The following is a 25920-nucleotide window of genomic DNA, read 5'->3' on the forward strand; positions in this document are numbered from 1 at the left end:
GGAGCTGAGGCATGCCAACACCCACATGAATGAGCTTGGAAATACATCCTCCCACCCTTTCCCTCAGCTGAGCCTTCAGAGAGACTCCAGCCTGGACAATAGCTTGACTGCAACCTCAAGAGAGACCTTTACCCTAGTGGCATCTTGCCAGGCTGAGTCCTGATTTCTCACCTCAGAAACCGAGATGACAAACGTTTGCTGTTTTAAATTCACTGTATTTTAGTGTTCCTGTCATATTGCACTAGATAACTAATATCATTTAATTAGGCTATTATGTCTCTTTAATTTCTTTTAATCTTGAACAGCCTTCCAAATATTTTCCTTCTCAGTTTCCCAAGGATTTCATTTGCTTTAAAACAGAACAAATGGTTTTCAGTGACCAGGTCAGTTTTCGTATGGAACATTCACAGTATCATAAGTCTATTTACCCAGTTGCTTCCCTGTAGTCATTTAACTTGTTTGTACATCCTCGCACTTTCTAAAAACTAAAAGTCATGCTGAAGGTCCTCATTAGACTTTAACATTCTTGGTGTAAAAACAAAAACGGAAAAAAAAAAAAAATTCACAGATAATGCTGTGCCCTTTGTATGAGATTACATCAAGAACCACAGATGCTGGGTTGCACCACCATTAGTGATGCCAATTTGAATGCATTAGGTGGTTTCCACCAATTCTCTAATGTAAAAACTCTTCCCTCCCCTTTCCAATTAGCAAGCAATTTCCTAACGCACTTTGGATGCTGTGAACTCCCTTTACTGAATAGTGCAGGGAGAAGGCTGTCTGTCTGGAGAGCAGCCCAATGAGACAGGCAAACCGCTCCTTAGAAACATAGCCATAATCGATGTGTTGAAATGCTTCTGCTCTTTTCACATAAGGATGATGAAATACATTTCACCACAGATAAATATTAACTCTTCCTACAATACATGAAGGTAAATGAATGTAAGGTTTTAGCAATCTAAGGTGCTTAACTGAATTGGGAATGTTGTCTCCACTGACAACTTGCTTCCATTTGTTCTATTTATAGGAATTAAACATTCACATATAAAAATTACCAACATTAGAGTAAAGCGAAAAGCTATTGCTGACTTTTCTAATCGTACACATACATATTGGCAGATAATGAAAAACAGTTGTGCACAGCCTCAGATCTGACATTACCATCATTTTATAAGTTTGAGGATAATTCATAAACAGAAAAAAAACCCTGTGCTTCCTCAGGTACTCATTGTCTGATTAAGTGTGAAGATTTCGTTCTAAATGTTCTTCACTATGGCCGAAATTAGAAATAAAATGGAGAAATTCAACCTTCAAAAAAATGGAATTTATCTCAGAGCCAGTTTCTTATTTCAAACTGTGCTTTTCCAGTTTGATAGTGAGGAATAACATAGAAATAACATGAAGCAATATATGTTTCATTTGAAACATAATTAACTAATTATGCAGAACTATGTTATGTTAAAATGGGGTCTTTAGTTTCAGTCCCCTCAAAATGTTACCATAGTTCAGTAATGAAAGGCATCCGATCCATAAAGTAATAAGTTTCAGTTAGAATTTAGAGAAACATTACCTCCAGAAATTAAGAGGTAACAAAACACTGTTGTTGTTTTTTTCTCCAGAGAGATTTTTAAAGAAGACAATCACATTTCATAAATAATTCCCGAGTCAGAGTCCTTGCTTAAGCAAGCTATTAATATATTTATATTTAGTTATGGTATTTGTGAGTTGGATATTACATAAAGTTTATCTTCATGAATAAAAATTAGTCAAATACACAGCAGAAAAAAATTATATTTATCTCACAAGGCTTTTGCATAGTTTTTGCTCACTTTTTTGTATAATGTTACTGTCAGCTGATGAGTACATGTGGAAATGGTCATACAGAATCAAGGACTTGAATAGACAGAGGGAAAACACCTGAATACTGAGACTTTCAACAAAAATGGGAATTTGCTGTTTTTCTTTGCTCTATTTTTTGGGAATTCTGCTTTGTTGATGCAGCTTTCATGTTTACAAATAAGTTGAAGTAATTCATCAGTCATCACTGAAAAGATTATTTCCCTTTCATCTTAATGGACTGTACAATACAATAATGTAAAGTCTTTCTCAGCACTGCTATGGTGGTAGTTTACTCTTTCCTTAGAGGAAACTAAACTTACTACTGAAAGTTTGTTCAATTAATCTTTTCTAAATTAGATTCCACATATGAGTGAGATCATATAGTACTTGTCTTTCTCTCCCTGTAGAAGTTGATCTCATCCAAGTTGAGAGTAGATGGTGGAAGTTAGAAGTCTTGGAGGTGGGGACAGGGAGGAAGTTGGAAATATTGATCAGTGGGTAAGACAGTGAGACAGAAGTAAGAAGTTCTGGGGTGCTAGTGCACAGGTGCATGACGACATTTCAAAAAGCTACAAGAAAGGCTTTTGTAAATTTTCATCCTAAAGAAATGATAAATGTTTGAGGACATAGGTAAGTTTAACCTGAATTAAATATTACACAGACTGTGTCAAATATCACATGGTATCTCATTAATATGTATAATTTTTGTGTTTTATGTATCAGTTAAAAATAAATTTACTTTAAATTTTTAAAAATTAATCTTTTTTTTAATAAGGTAACACATCTGTAATGAATGGACAAGATTCTTTGACATATTGACCATTACGGTCTGTTTGTTTTTTTTTTTAAATATTTATTTTTTAGTTTTCCGCGGACACAACATCTTTGTTTGTATGTGGTGCTGAGGATCGAACCCGGGCCGCACGCATGCCAGGTGAGCGTGCTACCGCTTGAGCCACATCCCCAGCCCCATTATGGTCTGTTTTAATTACATGAAAGTTATTTCCCAGACAAACCCATATCTTCCCTTTTGATGATTAACAGGTGAAGAGGACATAGAGCACCACTTTCCTGTGTCCCCTACTCCCTTCCTGGGAAGGAAGGAAGGGAGAATTCTGGCACTCATGATTCCATCTCTCTGAAAGGAACCCTTTCCCAGTGTCTCAGAGGCCATCTGTGCACAAGGTCCATTTGCCTTATGGGTAATACCAAGTTTCCAAATGGAAAAGGCTCATCCAGCTCATGAACATTTAATGGGACTCAGTATTGACCATGTTTGAAGTTCTAAATACTTAAGAAAACTCTACTCAAGTGGAAAGTTTTTGCTGTCAATTTAGTTTTCACCAGAGATTCCACAAATCTCTGTAGGACTAGCCACATTTAATTGAAGGATTCTTGTTTCCCAGAGGAAATAGTTAATCAAATTTTCTCCTTTGCTATATATCTTATTAAAATAAGGTCTTAAAAATTTACATATTGTGTGGGGCCCAGAGACAATTATTTTATTTTATAGTAAGAAGCAATTAGTTACTTTTGTTGGAGTTTTTCAGAGCTGCATTTAGAATACTGTGCTGTGGGACCTCATATGCAGCCTACATTGCTGTGGGGTGTTAAATGTGCCACCATGTTCCAATCTATGGGATCTACTGCATTTTCTCCAACTACAAGCCTAGTAAAAACAACTAAGAGAGATGATGAGGTAGACAATTCCTGATGACTCCTAAGAACATATCTGACTCTAATAGCTATTCACAACTCAACTGTGCTACACTTTCTGGAATTGTACCACTGAATGGACATTAAGCTCACCGTCTTATATTTATATAATCCACCTGATTCTTCATTTATCTCTAATTTCTCAGCTTTACTCTCCCACAGCATAAACTGTTTAGCAGTCACAGATGAAGAACAGATCTGGAATCTACAGAGTTGAGATTTTAGGGACAGGATGGATTTGGACTTGGTGACTAGCCCTCCTCCGCCCTTGTCCCCTATGTTCTTCACATTCCAGTCCTTCTTATCCATTCCTGCTCAGAAATACACAAACTCCTGACACATGCTCAGAGACTCTTAATATATATCACCTACCATATTAAGTTCAGATTACCTTCTTGGAAATTTCCCTGGGAACTATGATAAGGAATTCTCTAGGCTGACAGTGGAGTGTCCCACAGCAGTTGCAGGCTTGGAAAATGGACAGGAGCAGACTATGGACTTTCTAAAGGTACCAGAAACTGACCCATTGAATTTTCCCACTTCTACTCTGTAGCTCAGGGAATTTCTTTGTCTAGAGACTCCTGTTCCTATCTGTAAACATTCAGTGCAAAATTCTATCTTACTTTTCTGTCCAGTTGAAATATGAGCGTGCTTTGTTTACTTTCTTATATGAGGATTTATTTTATCCTTTTTTGTGGGGGAAGGTACCATGGATTGAACTCAGTGGTACTCAACTACTGAGCCACATCCATAGACCTATTTTGCATTTTATTTAGAGACAGAGTCTCACTGAGTTGCTTAGCACCTTGCTGTTGCTGAGGCTGGCTTTGAACTTATCATCCTCCTGTCTCAGCCTCCCAGGCCACTGGGATTATAAGTGTGTGCCACTGTACCCAGTTTATTTTATTATTCTATTGTACTCTTCCCTTATTACTTCTCAGTTTACCAATGATCAGATAACAGAAAGAAATTGAAACAGCTTTATAGAATCTGATGACAAAAATCACACAGGTGTGATTCAGTGATTTCCAAAATCTAAAATCACTTAATTGGTGTGCATTATTTTGCCTAATTAATTTCCACTAGGCATAGATGATGTGCATATGTGTTTCATTCTCAATTAGTTTTAACTATTTCCAACATATGAATCATATCATGACCACAGTGACCTAGTCTTATAAGTTAGATTAAGTCAGCATTCTCTGGGAGTTGGAATAGAAATAAAAACCTGGAAAAAAATAATTTTAGGAAAAATTATGTTAACTATCCATATTAAAGCCCAAGAACTAGAGAAAAAATCTTTTTGTCCAAAATATAATTGAACTCAAATCATAAATCCAAATATTGTAACCTTAATTTCATAATTGTGTTAGACATTAATCTCCTAATATTAACATTATTTATTTCATTTATGCCATGCCATATGCATAAAAGACAGAGAACAATTTATAGTATCAAAAGGAGATAAATAAAATGAAAATCAAAAAGAAAAATTTCAGAGGAGAAAAAATGCATACTAGAGATATTCTAGTTGAATGTTAGACTTAACACTGAATTTGTAGCCAGGTGTGATGATTCACACCTGCAATCTCAGCAACTCAGGAGGCTAAGGCAGGGGGATCCAAGTTTGAGACTAGCCTCATCAACTTAGCAAGGCCCTCAGCAACTTTTAAGGAGAACTGTCTCAAAAAATAAAAAGGACTGTAGCTCTGTGGTAAAGCACCCCTGGGTTCTATTCTCAAAAACACCAAAAAAGGGGGGGGGGAATACTATGGAATGATATTGACCAAATTATATTTTTATATTATATGCATGTACCAATAAGTAATAATGAATTCCACCATTATGTACAATCATACTGCACCAATAAAATATAAAAAAATAAAATAAATACATTCAGGAAAAAAAGAGTTAATTTATATTAACTAAAGCAATAGTGGAATTGTGATTCTCAATGTCTATCCAAATTACTCATAATCAGGACACAGGACAAATGCTATCCTAGAAATTAATTCTAGAAGAAATTTACCACAAGGATATGAAACTGGTGGATAATATAACCAAAAATTTATTTGAAGACAATTCTTATACAAACTAGAGAAGGATATTTAAAAATATTAAAATATGTCTACAGAGTATGAACCTAGTCCAGGCATTTTAGATACTGATGCCCCATCTATTCCAACACAGCATTTAGAGAATCTAAAGAAATGGATAACCAATACTAGGCTTTAGCCCGTTTCTCTCAAACATCAAAATGTTTCAGAAAACTTTTAACAACTTCTAGGAAAAGTAAATTCCCAGTTAGATTCTCTGACATGTGTCAGAAGTGCCAAGAGTCGATCATGTTGAGAAGAAAGTTACATCAAATTTCATATATTGGATGTGAAGACAGTAGAAATGACCTTCCACTGACAAAATTTGGAAGCCCCATGGCTAATGTTAAAATTAGCTGCTTGAGTTTGAAATTAGCTGCTAGTTCAAGGTTATCATTCTGTATTTGAAAGTGATCCTCCTGCTGTCAGTTCTATTCTTCACACCTTATAGGAAAAAAAAAAATGGATGGGATTTGTTCTTAAAAGAATACCCATTTTTTTCCACCAGTATAAGTCCATCCACCAAAAAACTTTTATGGGTTCAAAAGTTTCAAAATTTTAATTAAAGTATATTATCCTAAAAATGCAATGGGAATGCATATGGAAAACTCACTTTTATCTAAAATAACACTGCAAAGCTATAGGAAACTTAGGAAAGGAAAGGAGGAAAAAAAAAAGATTTCTGCCTTTCCCTAACAAGGAGCCTCCTAATCATGCTAAGGGTGAAAAAGACCTTTTCTGTTTTCACAGGGAACATATTTGACTTTCAAATGCTGGTTCTGAAAAGAAATAATTCTATGAAAGTCTAAAGCACTATTTATCCTCACTTTATCTCATTATAATTTGAAGAGTGGCCCTCAGACTTTTTGTTGTTAGGACTCTTTATACTCCTAAACACCTTGAGGATCTCAAAAGAACTTTTGTTTATGTGCTTTGTACCTATTTGTATTACCATATTAGACAGTGAAACTCAAGAAAATGTAAAATATAAAAATAGTCAAGCACATATTCCAGGAGCCATTCTAGCCTCTGGAAAACTCCACTGTAACTTTATGAGAAAACGAGAGTGAAAAAGGCAGAAAACACTTTGGCATTATTGTGAAAATGGTTTTGACATCATGAGTTCTCCCTAAAGTAGGCTGAGGAGCTCACAGATACCTGCATCATACTGTGAGAACCACTAGTTGAGAAGAAACACCACTGACAAAGGAGAGATAAATTGTGAGCACAATAAACATGGACAAAATGGTCTACATGGCAGGAGTGCACAGAGGTTTTCAAGTTATCTGCTGGGAAGGGGAGTCTACCTTGATGTGCACCACAAGGAAACATAGAGGGAGAGCTATAGCACAGTGACTCGAAATATTCACCACCCACACCTTTCAATATTGTAATTCTTTATCCAGGAAAATTGCACTTTCATCTAGTTTACACTACCTCCAGAACTAACCAGGAGAAAGGCTGGTGGCAAACAGAACACTTGTCATTCCATCTAGCAATTGTTGATTTCATTATGGCTCATGAGACATGTGTGTCTCTCACAGCACGGATGGCCTTGAATAACTTGTGTAAGACAATCTGTGGGGTTAATAAAGGCATGTATTGTTAATTATATGTATTTATTTCTATTTCTTGTTTCTTTTTTCCTTCATATTGTATCCTTTGGCCAATTTGATCTATTTTCGCAGTCCCTGGAAACCACCCTTCTGCTCTGTGTTTCTACAAATTCAACTTTTTTAGAGTCTAAATAAAAGTGAGATCATAGAGTAGTTTTCATTTTATACCTGGATTATTTCACTCAGAATAATGCTCTCAGGGTTCATCCATGTGCTCCAAATGACAGGATTTGCTCTTTTTCAAGGCTGAATAATATTTCAGTGCATGAGGGTATGCATAATACTTTTTTAAATCCATTCATCTACTTAGGTTAACTGCATACCTTGGCTGATGTGAATAATGCTATAATGAGTGAGAAATGCTGATATCTTTTCAAACAACCTGGCTTAATTAATTCAAGATATATACCCAGAAATAGGGTTGCTGGAGCATACAGTAGTCTAGTTTTAATTTGTTGTGGAATCTCCACAGTGTTTTCCACAGTGGTTGTACCAATTTACATTACCACCAAAAGTGTATAAGGGTTTGCTTTTCTCCATATCTTTGCCACTACTTTACTTTAATTATTATTATTATTATTTTGGTAAAAGCCATTCTAACAATTTTAAGTGCTCTCCCATGATTTTATTTGTATCTCCCTGATAGTGACCTTAAGCATTTTTCCACCAATTTGTTGACCATTTGTTTTCTTTTAAGAAATGTCTACTCAAGGTTCTTCACAATATGGCTGTTTTATCATTGAATTGTGTTCTTTATGTATCCTAGATACTAACCCTCCATCAGATATAGGGTCTATAAATACTTTCTCCCTTGAGTAGGTTGTCCCTTCATTCAATTAAATGTTTCCTTTGCTCTATAGTAGCTTTTATTTGTTTGATTCAATCTCATTTGCCTATTTTTGCTTTGTTGCCTATGTTTTAGTATCTTCTCCAAAAAAATTATTGCCCAAACCAATGTCAAGAACTTTTCACTTCACAGTTTTCTTCTTGAAGTTTTACAGTTTTAGGTCTCACATTTAAGCCTTTAATCCTTTTTTTGTTGTTTGTTTTCGCATATGGTATGATAAAAGAGTCCATTTTCATTCTCTGGCATGTGGATGTCCAGTTTTCCCAGTATTACTTTTATTTATTTATTTTTTTGGAGGGGGTACCAGGGATTGAACTCAGGGGCACTCAACCACTGAGCCACACACCCAGCCTTATTTTGTATTTTATTTAGAGACAGAGTCTCACCCAGTTGCTTAGCACCTCACTGTTGATGAGGGTGGGTTGGAACTTTTCATCCTCCTGTCTCAGCCTTCCGAGTTGCTGGGATTATAGGCATATGCCACTGCACCGGGCTCCCAGCGTTTTTTGAAGAGAATATTATTTTCCCATTTTGTGGTTTGGCACCTTTGTTAAACGACCAATAACATAAGTCTGTGGATTTATTTGGGGGTTTTCCATTGCTTTCAATATCTTATCATTTAATATACCTTCTTTCTTGTATGTATTAGTGCAAAATCACATATATAATGTAAAAGGAATGAATCTATCATGCAGTGTGTTTAAAAATTGTATTAATTGGGTGTGCTCTCAAAAATGATTTGCAGACTCTGAGACATTCTATTTTATTTAAAAAAATTTTTTTCCAGATAAATTAAGAAGACTGACAATACCAAATACAGGTGAGAATCTGAAACATACCTCTCTCATACTTTGGTGGTAGGATAAATTGGTTTAACCACTCTGGAATATTATATGGGACAATATATAAACCTTAAATATGAACCTCCTTTAAAATCCAGAAACGTGTTATAAGATATGTATGTACTCAAGAGAAATGAAGACAGAAATAAACCAAAAACCATATTCAAGAATGCTTCCAGCAGTGTTATAAAAAACTGCCAAGCTGGAAATGCCTCAGACTAGAAGTAATCCAAATGCCCATTGTCAATAAAATGGATAAATGAATTGTATCCTATTTATACAATGCTATATACTACAAAGTAGTAGAAAGGCATGACTTACTGATGCACACAGCAAATGAGATAACTCTTCTAGACATAATATTGAGCAAAATAAACCAAACACAGAAGAATATATATGGAATAATTTCATTAATCTATGTTGAGAAATAGACAATGATAGTAACACTTAAAACACTGGCCACCATAGACAGAGGAGATTAACTGGGAGCAGACCCAGGAGGGCCTTCCAAAGAACTAGTAATGACTTATATCTTGATTTGGATATTGTTTGCATGAGTATACAAATATTTAGGCAATCATTAATCTGTTGCACTTAAGATTTATGTACTTTATTATATGTATGATCTATTGCAATAATAAAATTATTTCAAGTATTATAACCAAATAAGAATCATCCAACTTAATTCTTTCCAGTCAAAATTACAAAGGACCAGTGGAAATTGTTATGTACACACACAAGTGCAATGGCAGTATGCTTAAGACTAAACCACAGCTTTCATTTTTAAAAGCCACAAACCAGTCTTACCTCCCTCTGTGATCTTTTTTTTTGACACCAATCATTTTCCACTGTCTAAGAATTAATCCAATTAGTTCTGCATCTACAGCAAGTGAACCTGAATAAGTAGGTGGAGGTTGTGTTGCCTTTCATTCTAATGTGTTCCTATTACACTTGCTCTATACCCTGAAACTAAGGTCAAGAAGTAGATGGTGACAGCAAAGACATCCAAGAAGAATTTGGAGAGACATGAAAGGTTATAATATTAACAGCAACATTATAAAGTATGTATATATCATGAGCATAATTATAGAAAAGTTGCACACAAATAAAAAATTTCATGAGTAAAATCCTTAAATAGGTATCAGTGTATATCTCCAGATGTCTTCAGAAGGTGACAGTGCAACAATTATATTTCCCATTGTTAGCATTTTTCGAGATCAATGTCTTAATTTACAATCATTAAAATGAAATCATTTAGAAAAACTTTCATTCTGTTTTAAAAAGTTATTTGAAACCCATATAAACAAATCATGTATCTTCAATTGTCGCAACTACAATGCCTTTAATTTTCAGTGATTATGAACATTCTTTACTTCAGCTCTCCTCACATCATGGACTTTTCCTAGTATAATAAGAGCTTCAGCTACAATGTTACTCCAGCATCACTCCTTCCCTGATTCTGTCTTAAGCACAGACTTTCAGCTGCAGATCAACTCTAAATCTGTCCCCATGGGCCTGTGAGGCTCTGTGGTCTGTGTTTTGGCTCTTTCAAGGATATGCTATTCCAGCTACAGGGTCACTCACTCTAGACTCCATTGTCTTTCCCTGGGTCCCTTCAAACACCATCTTTATTTTGCTGTAGTCAGCTTCAACTATCTCTGGACAGACCATATTAACAGGTGTTGTTGATAGTGGGACAAAATGGGCTAGATGAGACCAAGATAAGGAATATAGGCAGGACATTGCTCCAAAAGAGTGAGGTGTAACATGAGCTCTTTAGAACTCGCAACAAAGCCAGTTTCAAAGGAATAATATGTTGATGCTGTGATTTCCAGAGAGCAAACATAAAGTGTTTGAAAAAGATAAATAAAACATCTTATTTAGACAAAATAATCAGAAAAATACAATGTTAAACATGAAGCACTGAAAAATTCTAGATATACACAAGTATTGCTACAAAATTGTTACTCCTAAAATCTGCTTTAAACACTTCTGTTTGCATTTGTATGAATTAAGACCCTTCTTAAATATGGATAAAGGCTGCCAGACACCCTAAGAAGAAAACAGAGTACAGTAACTGGTTCAGAAAGTAGAAGGGGAAGCCAGGTCCAGTGGCACATGCCTATAATCCCAGCGACTAGGAAGGCTGAGGCAGGGGGAAGGAGGATTGTGAGTTCAAACCCAGCCTCAGTGATTTAGTGAGGCCATAAGCAACTTAGAGAGACACTGTCTCTAGTAAAATATAAAAAAAGGGCTGAGATGTGGCTCAGTCGTTAAGCACCCCTGGGTTCAATCCGTGGTGCCCAAAAAACAAAAATAAACAGAAAAGAAAAAGAAAGTGGGAGTGGGGAGAGGGGTCTCTCCAAAGAGTCCAAAGAAGACAGTTCCAAAGAAGACAGTTGATATGCTAGCCTATACAGAGGTAGAAATTTCCTCTAAAAATAAAAATCATTTTCACTTTATTTTTTTATTCATAATATACAAAGACTTCTGAAATCAAATCTCAGGTTACTTGGAATGTTTTCCTTGTCTAACAGTAGCATGATATAGTATAGCATAATCAGATTGTTGAAAATCAGATTGTTGAGAAATCTGTGCAGAAAAGAACTATTTAAAGAAATCAACCAAGCATTTTGAGATGCTAGAGCAATCTGCCAAGGCCTATGAAGAAAAATACTAATGAGAGGAAGGAGATATCTCTTTTCTGAAAAACTTCATTTTTAATAATTAAAGAGCAAATCTCATCTAATTATATTAGACAGCTTCAAATTGAAATAAAAACTGTTTAGGACTAGAGAGTCCAATTAACTAGGTGTTAAAAATATGAGTGTCAAGAGCAAAGACTCTGAGTGAACTGTCATTAGGGAGACAATATCCTTAATCTAGCTTTAAAAAATGAAAAGTAAGTTTGGGAGCAGACTCCAGTTTTCATGCATTGGTTTTATTTCTTATCCAATACAAAAATATATCATTATATATACATACACAGTTATAACACACACATACACACACACACACACATACACACACACACACACATACACACACACACACACACATACACACACACTCACTGCCTTGAAAACACTTGCATTAAGGGGAGTCCTCACAGCTAACCCTCAGTTCCACAGGCAAACAACAGGCCTGGGCTCCCTCTAATGAATGTGCTTCCCGCATACCCTAGATAGAGGCGGAAAATCAGGACTCTCTCTTTCAGAGATCACCAATAGATAGACTCCATGCTTTCCTTTAAGCATTCACCTTGGTAAAATTATATTGGTTAACAAATTATAATCAACATTGTTTTCAGCGAAACTGGGACCAAGCTAACAAACGGATGCACTCTCCAGACCTAGGACAGACAAGGTGTACAGGGTTAGGGTTCTTTCTGTGTCTCAATAAACCTGATATTTACTTTGCCCCTCAGCAGCATTCCTCATGCCCATTCCAGATTTCCTCTCAGACTTTTTCACCAATTCTGGAAAAGCAGGTTTCTATATCAAGTAGACAAATCTAGGTTTCTGAGACCCAGGAAACCTACCTTCTTAATTCCACCAAAAACTTATAGATGCCTTCTGGCTTTGTTCATTACAGGACAGTTTTCTTTATGAAAAGAGCTCATTCCCAGATGCACCAATCCTTGGTGTACAACACACTTTACAAATATAGTAAGAAGAAGGCTCAATATTAATTATGTGGGGATAAAATCAGCCTTGCCACAGAAACAATTTATAAGATTCAAAGCAACTACAAAATGGGAAAATATAAAATGGCTTCATCACACTGCTTTAGATTTTTAAGCCTCAGAGAGTTGGGAAAGTATCTTCAGGGAAATTATGAGGAAAAGTTAGCCTACAAACTTTAGAGAGACTCATTGCTCCAAGTCCAAGCTCAGGGAAAGACACCATAATGAATCAATATATTAAATCCCCTAACTAGTGAGGTGCCTTCTTCCGGGCCAAAGAGGACTTACCTATATGGAATTCATTATTGACTTGAATTGGAGAGTTTAGCCAAAAATTTAATAAATCAAATATCTTAAGTAATTGCAAAAATCAGGGGAAAAAAAACCCTACACATGTGGAAATGAGAACGCCTATAGATAAAACATGCAGACAAATAATTTTTGAAAATTAACCTGTAATTATGTAAACATTTGATGGCAACTGTCTTTTTTTTAAAAAAAGGGATGTATAAGGAGACATTTGTGCAAATGCTAGATGACAACACAAAATTAATAGCCACTGTTATATTTATCTGTTCCTGTGTCATGTTTAATGAGAATGGATGTGACACCAAAAAGTGTTCTGTAAGCAGACATACTTGAAAATGGTATGGGAGAGTACCTCTTTATTTATTCTGCACATTATTTCCCTTCAAATTAGAACTATGCCAGATTTGTCAAGGTTAATTCCATTGCAGGATTCACAATCTTCTAGTAAAGCTCTATTAAAGCTCAAAGCTTAAAAGCTTAATAGGTCTGTCACTTATTCTTTAAAAATTAAAAACAAAGGGTTTAAAATTTCTAAAGCTGTTTTCATACATACTTTTTCTCCCCCCCACCAATCGTCCCCTGTAAATTATAGGCAAAAAAAAAAAAAAACAACAACAACAAAAAAAAAAAAAAAATAAGAGAAATTATGATTTGAATTTTCTGGAAATGTGAATTTAACAAGGCAGTTAAGCTATCAAGTTGTCCCTTACATAGTTTGTATCCAAAAACTAGTATCTTGATTTCTTCCTGCTCAAGGATATAAGAAATACTCCACATATGTCTGCATAGTCTACCTCTTTAAAAGAAGATCAGATGGCATTGGAGAAGATAATGCTAAGTGAAGTCAGCCAATCCCCAAAAAACAAATGCTGAATGTTTTCTCTGATATAAGTAGGATGACTCAGGTGGGGTAGGGAGGGAGAGCATGGAAGGAATAGATAATTCTAGATAGGGAAGAGGGGTAGGAAAGAAAGGGAGGGAGAAGGAGATTAGCAAAGATGGTGGAATGTGATGGTCGTCATTATACAAACCACATGTATAAAGACTTGAATTGGGTGTCAACATACCTTATATACAGACAGAGATATGAAAAATTGTGGTATATATGTGTGTTAAGAATTGTAATGCAAAAAATGTACATGTATAATGGCATAAATTGATGTGAACATACTTTATATACAGAGATATGAAAAACTGTGCTCTATATGTGTAATAAGGATTGTAATGCACTCCACTGTTGTCGTGTATTTAAAAAAAAGTAATAAAATCAATAAAAAAGAAAGAAAGAAGATCAGAGAACCCAACATAATCAATAATAGTTCCTACTCACAGATCAAAACCTGAACTTGAGTTGCTCGTGGGAGGGAGGTAGAAAGAGAGCCAGGAACACAATGTGTGAAAGTCTGAAGCAAAGACCCTGATCCTGAGCTCTTAGTCATTTACCATTCATTTTAGAAATAATGACACCTTACTTACATCCAACAGTTGGATTTCCAAATAACTGAAAGCTCCTCCTTAGCTTATGGAATCTAAGATATTATCATTAATTCAATGCCATTTAAAATGATAGCTTTTAAGCTACGGCTGGCTGAGCATTTGTTTGTGAGAACATACTCCACAGGTGGTAAGGATGTGAGTGGAAGGAAAGTACCGCTGAGTTTGGGGAGAAGGGCACTGCTACAAAAGAAATATGGTGAACAGGAAACCAAGGTTCATCAAGGATGAAGTCACTCTGCTGCAGACACCTCCAGGAAGAGCAAATGCTAATTTGAGAGGGACAGCAGGATGTGGGAGCTGATACTGGTACTCAACATTTATGAGATGGTGAAGGGTGAAGTTTAAGGATATCAGTTCTGTAGCTGCTGGTTCTGTGCCTACTAGCTGTGTAATTTTATTCAACTCTTTGGCCTCAGTATCCTCATCTATAATATTGAAATGCTAGTATTTATTTTATAGTTCTTTGTTGAGGATTAAATAATACACCTCAAGTGTTTTGAACACTGCTTGTCACATAATAAATGTTTACTAAGGTTGTCTATTATATTATTTATTTATAATTATGATCCTTCGTGGTAAGGTTCTGCATTTTTATTACTGAACCTGTTTGAAGACACTTCTCTAAAATTATACACTTATAATTGATAAAAACAGGGCTTAAACCCATTCTTCCTATCAGTAAGTCATACAAATACTTAAAATTCTTGAAATACATTTCCTACTTCTATCTTATGTCCCAGATCCTGATTCTCCAAGCAGCATGAACATCAGCTGAGAATTTGTTAAAAGTGCAAATTTTCTGGTCCCACCCCACATCTGTCATTCAAAGTTGATAGTATAAGGACAGCTGGGTGCAGTTATTTTCTCTTTCCATAGAGGATATAACAACTTTCAACAAGAGCCTTAAAGAATATCCTACAGGGTTTGTGAAACACTAGAACATATGTTTAGTCAAGACTGTGAAGAATTTTACCCTGGAGGTTTGAACAAAAGACAGTTGATATTCTAGGACAGCTGAATTTCAGACTTTCCTGGGAGCTGGGAGCTGAATCATTATACTACCAATTTTCTGGGTGATGTTGGGCAACTCTCATATTTGTAGGTTTATTTTTTCCCATCGGCAAAATGAATAACGCCTCACATACCTCACCGCTTTATATTCTACCGAATGAACTCTAACTGCCTCCTGAACTAGACTTTTACAAATAGGATATAAAATAAAATAAAAATATCAAAAATGGAGTGACTTGTTGGGCTGAGTTACAAGAAAATAAAATTCTTAGGTTTTTTTTTTTTAAATTGAATCAGAGAATGAAAAACTTGCAAGGGGTTTAGAAATCTCATTTCTAAGTGATACAGAATGAACTCTATATAATATTAAGCTAGTAACATGAGTAAGTCACCTTCTTGAAGAGAAAAAGGAAAATATCACAAACTCCTCCTCACTTTAGTTTACTAGAGTGAGAGCTTCCACTGGAAAAAAAACTGTGAATCTGAGTGTGGGTGTGTGAGGACCCTCAGACTAGAGGTTCAAACACCTAAGCTTTAATCTAAGAAGTTTTCTACTAGATATGAGCTTGCTTTGGCTTCTTTGAGACTCAGTTGGTCCAGCTATAAAATATAAAGGAGGACTAAATTGCATCATGTCTTAGAAAATCAGTTAATCCTTGTTGATTTATCAGACCACAGCAGTGAAGATGCCTCCTCTGACAACGGCAGTTGTGACAGACACTATCAGATGACAACAATTCAAAGCAACTGAGAAGAAACTTCAGAAAATGAAATCATCCCTGTGGTCCAGGTATTTTTGGTATCAAATGATAGTATGTAATTTCCAAAACAAAGTCATGGGTTTTTTTTTTCCTCCCTAGGGGTAACCACTCACTTTTCCAGTACACATATGTAAATAGCATTTTTCAAACTTGTGTTGGAGATTATATATATATATACATATTAGAAATATTGGTTTAAAGAATAAGGGGGAAGAACCAACTGTACTTGGGACTTATTCCCTAATGATGGAGATAAAGAAGATGGAGTCTTTACACAGCATGAAAATCTAGCAAGATTTTACTTTTTTAAGAAAGCAACTACAGAAAAAGGAAGAACCAACATAGTAGCTCTATGATTAACGGAAGGCCCTCTGGTCCCCTTGATCTCTTGCATGCAGCTCCTGCTGAGGCTTTCTCATAGGCCATTATTATTTGGACTTTGGTTATAAATTACTTTCCAGAAACCAAGGCTTTCTAGAGAAGCTCTACAATTTAGCCTAAAAGGCTAAATCCTAGGACTGGTAGTGTTGAGAGCCACAGCCAAGTCGGGATGGAGCCTGGCATTGCCAGAAGGAGTGGTTGAGAGGTGATGCCAGCGAGCCATTAAGATGATGAAAATTAAGTTATAAATGTTGTGACTGGATGATGCTGGATTGAAACAGACTGTGTATTGAGTTGTATATAGACCCCTGCTGTCGGGCAATAGGGTGGTTCCTGCTGCCTCAGGCACCTGCTACTTTGGAGTTCCCGTGGAGTTCTCCTGGGGTTCCCGGTTGTGGGCGCTGAGCCCGGTGGAGGGTGAGAGAGTTCCCGGGGAGTACACGTGGAGTGCTGGTGGAATTCAGGCAATAAAGGAGTTCCTGTTTGAACCTACAAGTCCTCGTGGCGGCTCAGTTATTTTGTGCCCAGCCAGACTGCGGCATGGTAGTTTTGAAATTTAAAAATGCCTCAAATTTCCATAATGGTTGGAGAATGAACTGAAAGTTAACTAGTCACCAACAAACCTCAAAGTCCCTAAACTTTAATACTCTATTTAGTTAAAAATGCAGTGTGAAACATGATGGGAGATAGTAGCAATGCCCCATTCAACTCATGGAAGGGAAATCAGAAGCCTGAAATCAGATTTCAGGTTCCATATTCTGTCACTACTGGCATACTCAGTTTGCTCCTCTGTAGGTCACTCTGCATAATTTCCCCTCAAAGGCAGAGGATTCTCTTGGTATAATCTCTAATATGAGGAAGCATGAAGGACATCAAGAAATGAAAAACGAACATGTGAGTGTGGCAAAGAGAATGAGAAAATACGAGAAGATGGACAGAGAACTGGAGAGGTCGGCAGTAGCTAGAGAAGACAGATTTTGTGAGTCAGCTTTGTGCTGCTCTGACAAAAAGACCTGAGAAGGAAAACTAAAGGGAGAAAAAGTCAATTTGGTGCTCACAGTTTTAGAGGTCTTCATCCATAAGGGGCCTACTTCCATTGTTCTGGGCCCAAAGTGAGGCAGCCCATCATGGAGGAAGGATGCTACAGAGGAAAGTTGCTCACCTCGTGGGAAGGTCAGGAAGCAGAGAGAAAGAGAGAGAGGGGGGGGGAGGGGGAGAAAGAGGCCCTAGGGAAGATGCAGCCTTCTAGGACATACCCCTACTTCCTCTAGCCATGTCTCATCTACCTCTCGTCCAGTTCATTCAAACTAGGATGGATTTAATAGGTTAACGCTCCCACAGTGCAATAATTTTACCTCCCAACATTCCTGCATTAGGAACTTTTGTGGGACAGGAGCTTTGGGGAACATCTCCTATCCAAACCATAAGACAGGGCCTTGATGACAAGTACACCTAGGTAGGCTTTCTCCTAGAAGTGAAAGAAGTCATGGAAGGTTCTATGCCAGAGGAACAGTAGGAGCTCATCTGCCTTATGCTGGAATGATGGTCTAACAGACAGAGGAAAGATTTTTTTGAGGATCCATAGGACCAAATGAGTAGCCTAAATTTCAAAAAATTACTGCTGTGTTTTTGATTGGTTGATGAAGAAAGTAATACAAACAGGGGTCCGCCATCATCATTGTCATCTTTACCAGAGTCTGAGGCCAACAGAGAACCCAGTGGGCCCACAGCTACTTTGTAAAGCTCCTCTGAGTATAGATGCCACTTCTAACAGTAGCACCAGAGAATATGTTCAGAGAACAGCCATGCAAATTAACTCTGGCAGTTACTTGGCTCTTGGATATAAGCCAGTAGTGTCTGTCACTGAACTACATCCCCAGTCATTTTTATTCTGAGACAGGGTCTTCCTCAGTTGTCCAGGCTGACCTCCAATTTGCCATCCACCTACCTCATTCTCCTGAGTTCCTGGAATTATAGGCATGCACCATCATGCCTGGCCATTTTGGCTCATTTCTCAGAATTCATTTTAAAAACAACAGCCTTTTTCAGTAGCTAGAGATGATGGACAATGTTGGTAAATGGTAAAATCATCTCTGGACCTATAGCAATCACGCCATGCTTAGTAGTACTGCCCATTGTTTTTATTTTATTTTTTTAATGTTGTTGTTGTTATTTTGTTTCCTTTTTGTGATGCTTGCATAGGAACACCTTTGTTTACATCAGGGAATGTGAAATACAAGCACAAAAGTGAAATGAATAAACAGGATTAAAGAGCCAGAATCACAGTTTAATGTGACAACTAATCATCGCAAAGAAGGATCTAAACCACATGAGTGTAGCTACAAAATGAGTAAACACATTGGATTTAAAATAAAACTCAACTTTGACAATAAGGAAAAATCCTGGCATATCAGCAGTGGATTTATATGCCTGGTGTGTTCCCTTTCTCACCCTCTAAACATATGTGCTTATTTAGGAAAATGAGGAGGAAGGATTGGGAAGATGAGCAATGCTACAGGATCATTCCTCTTTCAGCCTGTTGCTGTCTCTGACATTCCTCAATTAGGGAGGGCCAATAGACTTCTCTACTGGGAAGAATTTTAATGGTGTACATTATCATTTGTAAGAGTTTTTATTTTGTGATAGTGTCACAATTGCTTACTGTTTAACTCCATCACAAACTATAAAGTATATGATATCTATAGTAGAAAAATTCAAATGAACATTCTATTTAACACAGAGAAAAATATCCACCTTTCCTAGATTGCTATAGAGAAGATTAAAATATTGTGTATATTTTTATAATATTAAGGTAGGTATGTGTTTCTAGATGTGAAGTCATAAAATGAAAGTACACTGACTTGACTATGCAAAGTCTGTCTTTCTTTCTTTTTTCTTTTTTTTTTTTTTTTAATTTTTTTGTGTGTGGTACTGGAGATACAGGCCAGGGTCTCACACATACTAAGAAACTCTCTACCACTAAGCTAAATCCCCAGCCCTTAACATTATGATATAAAAGAGTAATAAGCAAAAATCAGAAAATCTTTAAATGAACAACTAACAGAAAAAAAAAGATTCTGAAGTTATAGTAGAAAGTTTTAATTAATTTTGATCTCCTGGTTTTTTGACAATATCTTTTGGTATTTCCCTTGGACCTTATTATATGATTATGCCACTTCTTAACAGCCTTGCTACTAAATGACAGTAAGCATGGTTAACTAAACAGGAATGTGAAGGAGGAATGAATTCTGCTCAGTCTCCAGCTTCATGGATATGTGCTTTGTAGAGGAGGATAGGGCTTCTGTTTAGAAGGTTCTTATGCTTGAGTTAATGCAGGGTTGTCATTATGACATTTTTAATTATTTGAGGGAAAGGAGCCTTGTGCTGTTATTTTGCAATGAAAATTATGTATTGGTCCCATAGTTGGTGTTCTATAAACTATCTATAAAGCAATAAGTTTTATGCCAAAGAAAATGATCAAGAGATATAAGAATAATGCTAGTCCTGAAAAGTTTATATTCTAGAAGTAGAAGTAAGCCCAGTAGTCAAATTATAGTCAAACAAAGCAGACAATGAACCTCTGGCAGAAATGAAGAACCAGAGAAGGGAGAGGTTAATGCTACATAAAATGAGGCCCAAGTCTGTGGAAGAAGTTTTTGGATGAAGCAAAGACAGGATTGAACATTGACAATTTGGAAGAAAACACAGGGACACAGGGAAAACGTGGGTAAGTGGAATCATTTGCTTTGGGAGGAGCAAGAAGAAAGCAGGCTGGAAAAGCTGGCTGGTCTTAGCCATAAAAGGGCCAGGAATGTCCAGGGGGTGCCATAAAGAATTCAACAGGAACTGTGAGCCGCTGAACGGTTGTAGAAAAGAACCAGTTAGTCACAGCCACCATTTAGATTAAAGCAGGCAGTGATGGTCCTTCTGGTACCTCTGGACCCCCAGCCCAGTCTGAGGTTCACAAACAAAGTAAACTTGATATTTTACAGAGTGGCCAGATGGAAAGTGATATCAAAGTCAGAACTCAACTCTTTTTTATTCAACCAGGTAAACTCTACTTGCTCAAAGCTGGCCAACAAAATATGGGCACTCACTCTGGAGAGCCAACTTGTATTAAAGTTTGAATAGTCAGAACAGATCACACAAACTAAGACAGCTCTGACAATAACATCCCTTCCCCTACAAAAGAAAATATTTCCAGAGTAAATTAAAACACACACACACACACACACAAACACAGGAAGACATCTCCATTTCCTAAAATGGTACCATCCACTAATAAAGGAGTTCTTGTTAGAATGGTTCAATCTCCTTCAGAAAAAAAAAATGTATAGAAACTAAAATCAACATCAAGCCATTTCATCAACTACAATTGGGATCTCTAACAGGACTGCATCAGAAAAAAAAATCTATAACTCTTGCACTTCAAGTTAAAGCTTAAAATGAAATATTCATTCTGTTTCTGTGTTTCTCACCAAATCCACACTTATGCATGCATGCATATACACACACACTCACACACACACACACACACACACACAGCAACTGAACAATTTAATTTCCTTCTAAACTTCAAAAGAAATTTATATTTCCACCTTTCCTAAATGTTTCAACCAATCACAGTGAGGAAAGGAAAAAAAAAAAGTCACCCTGCAGACACAGTAATATTTTAATACATTACTTGATTTAAGTTAGAAAGCAACTGTCCCTTCAGTAGAGATATAGCAAAAAGAATTCATGTGGATACAAAAAAAAATGCATAAAGGGTGAAACAGAAGCTAATTAATTAACCACAAAGATACCCAAGTAAGGAATATTAAATTCAATAGATACCTGTTAAAATGTATCGCTGAAACAAAATATGACTCTGACTTGGTAGTTCTGTTTTAACTATTTCTTCACAAAAAGAAAGTTTACAGCAAACAATAAACATTCTCAAAAATGAAATCTTAGGGGTACACTTCCCTTTAGTTCACAGTTCACATAATCTGTGCCTCACTATTTAATTATGCTTCTGTTTTTAAATGAAAAAAATACAAAAATAATTACATTTAAGGCATCATAATTTTCAATATTCTTTTCAATCATAAAAAAATGGTTTTCTTTAAAACAAATTTGGACTTGAATAAACTCATTTCAGTGAATATCAGTGTATTCCTAAAAAATGAAAATCTGGCTTCTTAATTACTATTACCACCTTGTTAAGTTGTCATAATATAATCAAAGAAAAGAAAAGGTTTGATATTTGAGAACTGTAACATAAAATGAATATAATTTGAGAAATTAAACTCAGGAACAAAAATTAAATAGATGCTTCTTAGAGTTTTTCCATTTTATTCATCTGACCTTTCATATGGAAATTCACATAAGAGATATCTTGGCCTTCCAAAGTGGTCTGTTTAGAAGAAGTGACATAATGCATTAACTTATCAATAGTTAAAATGAACTCAGTATCATCTTCTGTTCCAGCAAATTTTCTCTCCTTTCTCTGAGCTACACATCTCTAAGAGAATGCTGAATGAGTGAGTACATAGGATGATCCTCAGAAGTTCCAACCTAACCACATATTCTGAAAACTGGCACTGGAAATATAATGAAGCCCATCCAAGGTCTTCTCTTCTACAAATTGGCAGGTTATTAAGAATGAAATAATGAGAAAAGTCTCCATGTTGCTGCATTTCAAAAACTATAAAAAAAAAAAACGTTCTTCAAAAGAAAAAAGAAAGTCTCCTACCTTTTTAAAAATTCCATGTACTCGGTATGCTTGATGAGGCCTGTCCTCATCATTATTGTTTGAAAACATTGTCGATCAATGGCCCAAAGTTTCACATTTACAAGAGCTAGAGAAAGGAGAAAAAGAAAACAAACAGGGAAAAATTAATTAGAGAATTTCAACTGTGAACAATATCCTGCAAAACAGATGAGTTATTCATGAGCGGTATGAAAATGATTAACCTTTCACATTCACTTGAAACTAATATCATAACACTGCTCTATTCCATTAGAGTCAGGTATGCCTACAAGCACAATGTACTTCATAATTTTCCATACTAGCATTATTGTCCACTAGGAAGTTTCCTTTTGCTTATGGTAGGAGAGTAGTTAAGCACACCCTGAAAGTACTTACTGATTCAAAGACTTTCTATGAAGAAAAAAGCATGCAGATAAAAAGAGGTTCACAAGTAATCATACTCCCTGATAATTCCCCCAAATGATATTAACGACTCATATGACCATATTTTAATTACAAAAATTAGAAGTAAAAATTCAATTTACAGGTTTAAAGGGGAATTCAATGTAATAGAAATAATAATTGCATAATAACTTCTAAAGAAAGCCTGCTAAACAAATTATAGCCTGTGCCAAAGTGGCCACATAGAAGCTTTATTAGATATTTTTGTTGAATTTTAATTTCTACTCCTACACATTGGCATCTTTGACAAAGCATAATTAAATGTTGAAGCTGCAATGTATGTATACATGGAAAGACCACAATGAAACCCACTAATTTGTACTATTAATATGTGTTTATAATTCTAATAATAATAAATAAGAAGCCATTCTGCCAAGAAATAATTGTGGAAGCCAGATATCCCAGAACTGCTAAACAGATAAGCATAAGAAAAAAAAATGACAGATGCTATAATCTATATGGAACAATACACCACGATATCCTTAGGTTTTAAAAGATAAACACACTGAAAATCTTGATAATTGAATCTGCATGATATATGACAGGCTTATTTTATTATCCTCTCCAATTGTATACATGTTTTCAAATTTTCATAATAGAAAATAAGTCAAGTTAGCTTTGAAATTAAGAAAACCAATTTATATACCTCATACCCAGAGGGTATGGAGTAGAGAAAAGATATGTGAGGGTTTGAGCAAGATTGCTGAGGGGGCCAAGATATGGTTTAATGAGAAACACAGAAAGGTAGAGAAATACAAAAAGCTTTGTAATGTTTTGAACAACCAATAATAAAAATTAAACAAAAACCACAATTCTTTCTTTGCCATAGTTCTCAGACCAAGCATAGTACATGATTGGAGATTAAGGGGGAGAGAAAATGTTTTTAGAGAATGAGGTCCCACATATACCTCAAGGTTAAAAGACAGTGGAAGTAAATAACAGGGGACAAGGAAATAAAGGAAATGTTATTCTACAGAGCAAACCCTATTCTTGAATTTTACCTCATTTTTTCCTTGCAAAACTGAGGATAAGAAACTAAACTATGACTTCTCCTTTGTCTAGCTCCTGGGAGGTGAAAAAAAAAAAGCATGCTCAGTTAAGTAGAAAAAGAGGAAAAGCAAAAATGTGCTGGTGGCTCCTCCTTTCCAATTAGCCTTAAAAATGACACATAATCTAAAACAAAGCTATCACGGGTTTTCTCCAATCATACTCTAGTTCTTCTGATGACTCCAGGCTCTCTTCCAAAACACCTGTGTACTTGAGACACACCGTGAGAGCAGCTGACACAAACATGGAAAATGTTTCCCAAGCAGAGCAGGAAGGGAGACCTTGAAACGTGATGGAGGCCAACCCTGAAGAGAAGGGGTTGAAGAGGAAAGTACATAAACAGGAGCACAGCGGGGAATGAGCCCAGGAGACCCTTCCCACAGAACACACTGACTTCTGTAGGGTTGCTACTGTCTGAGAGTCAGATGAAGCAGGGCCCTAGAACCTAGGCTCATGGAGCCAGGATTACTTTAAGGAACAACTGCAAGTTGGTAGAGATCTTTTAAAAAGAAAATAAAGGAGGCGGCGCTGCCCGGGCCTACGGCGCTGGGCTGCGCGCTCTGTGGCTGGCGGCCCGCCTTTCTGCCGCAGGTGGACGGACGCGCCGCTGCTGGGCCGCCCCGACGCCTTGCACCGCTGCCTCTTCCTCTTCTGCTGCCGCGAGCCGCCTTGTTGCGCCGGCCTAGAGTTTTTAGGAATCAGCTACCCAGGAAAAATGAGTTTTACTCCTATGAGCCACCATCAGAGAACCCTTCCCCAGAAACAGAATCTGTGTGTCTCCAACTTAAGTCGGGCGCTCACCTCTGCAGGGTTTGTGGCTGTTTAGGCCCTAAGACGTGTTCCAGATGCCACCGAGCACACTACTGCACTAAGGAGCATCAGACGCTAGACTGGAGGTGGATGCACAAGCAGGCTTGTACCCAAGATCATTTGGACCATACAGTTCCAGACCACAACTTCCTTTTTCCTGAATTCGAAATTGTCATAGAAACAGAGGAGGAGATTGTGCCTGAAGCTGTGGAAAAGGAAGAAGACTTTGAGATCACAGGAAGCACGGATGAAGCTCTTGAGGGAGAACTGGATTCCATGGCAAAGCATGAATCCAGGGAAGATGACATTTTCCAGAAGTTCAAAGCTCAGATACCCCTTGAACCAGAGCAGATGCTCAGATACAGCAGGGGTATACTGAGCCCATCTGGATTTCTGGTGAAAACATCCCTCAAGAGGAGGATATTCCCAACTGTCCCTGTGGTGCCAAGAGAATATTTGAATTCCAGGTCATGCCACAGCTCCTGAACCACCTCAAGGAAGACAGACTGGGCAAGAGTGTCGACTGGGGCATCCTGGCTGTCTTCTCCTGCGCCGATAACTGTAGCTTGGGCACTGGCTACACAGAGGAATTTGTATGGAAGCAGGATGTAACAGATACACCTTAAAGACATCTTCAAGCCCTAAAAAAGGTTACTAACATCTTACGGCCTTGCAATTCCATCTCTGATTTTATCCCTAAGAAAGTAACTGTACCAGAGATGGAGGAACAAAGATGTGGCTTGGGGCCTTGTTTAGTGTAAAATATTTCTAAAACAATGTCCAGTAATGGAATTACGTGAATTTGGGTACATCCAAGTGAAAGGTTATTAATTTATTAATTATATACACTTAACACGGATACCAAATGAGTGGGAGGTCTAAATTAACACCAAGAGACCATTATATCATGGTATGTGTTTTTGTAAAAATATTTATACATGTATATGTACAAAAATATAAATTTGAATATAAATATAAAGCTGCACACCAACTATGAACTGGTTTACCTATGTACAGTGGGACTAAGTGAAATAGTCTTTTTACTGTGTACTATTCTTGTATAATAAAATGGGTTTTGTGCCTTTTTAAGTCAAAAAAAAAAAGAAAATAAAGCAAAGTAAAAAACCAAAATTTAAAAGAATATACTCTGAGTACATCAATACTTTACATGTTTATAAATAAATAGAAATTTCCCTATATTCATCATCATCCCTAATGATTTCTAGGTATTTTGTAATATAGATAGGTCTCCCACTAAGCACAAATA

General features: G+C 36.5%; 1 protein-coding gene and 1 pseudogene across 3 annotated transcripts in view; one reads left to right on the forward strand and one right to left on the reverse strand.

Moving 5' to 3' along the window:
- Prkg1 (protein kinase cGMP-dependent 1) overlaps positions 1-25920 on the reverse strand; it is a 1167449-nt gene that overhangs the window by 383596 nt on the left and 757933 nt on the right. For all 3 annotated transcript variants that reach the window (XM_021720211.3, XM_005340332.4, XM_078042034.1), the window contains one exon: positions 22338-22443. In XM_021720211.3, coding sequence (XP_021575886.1) covers positions 22338-22443 — 106 coding nt within the window. The remainder of the gene's footprint in view (positions 1-22337; positions 22444-25920) is intronic.
- Positions 24136-25632, forward strand: LOC101965988 (programmed cell death protein 2 pseudogene; annotated as a pseudogene).

Source organism: Ictidomys tridecemlineatus, chromosome 1 (genome assembly GCF_052094955.1).
Source record: "Ictidomys tridecemlineatus isolate mIctTri1 chromosome 1, mIctTri1.hap1, whole genome shotgun sequence".
NCBI lineage: Eukaryota > Metazoa > Chordata > Mammalia > Rodentia > Sciuridae > Ictidomys > Ictidomys tridecemlineatus.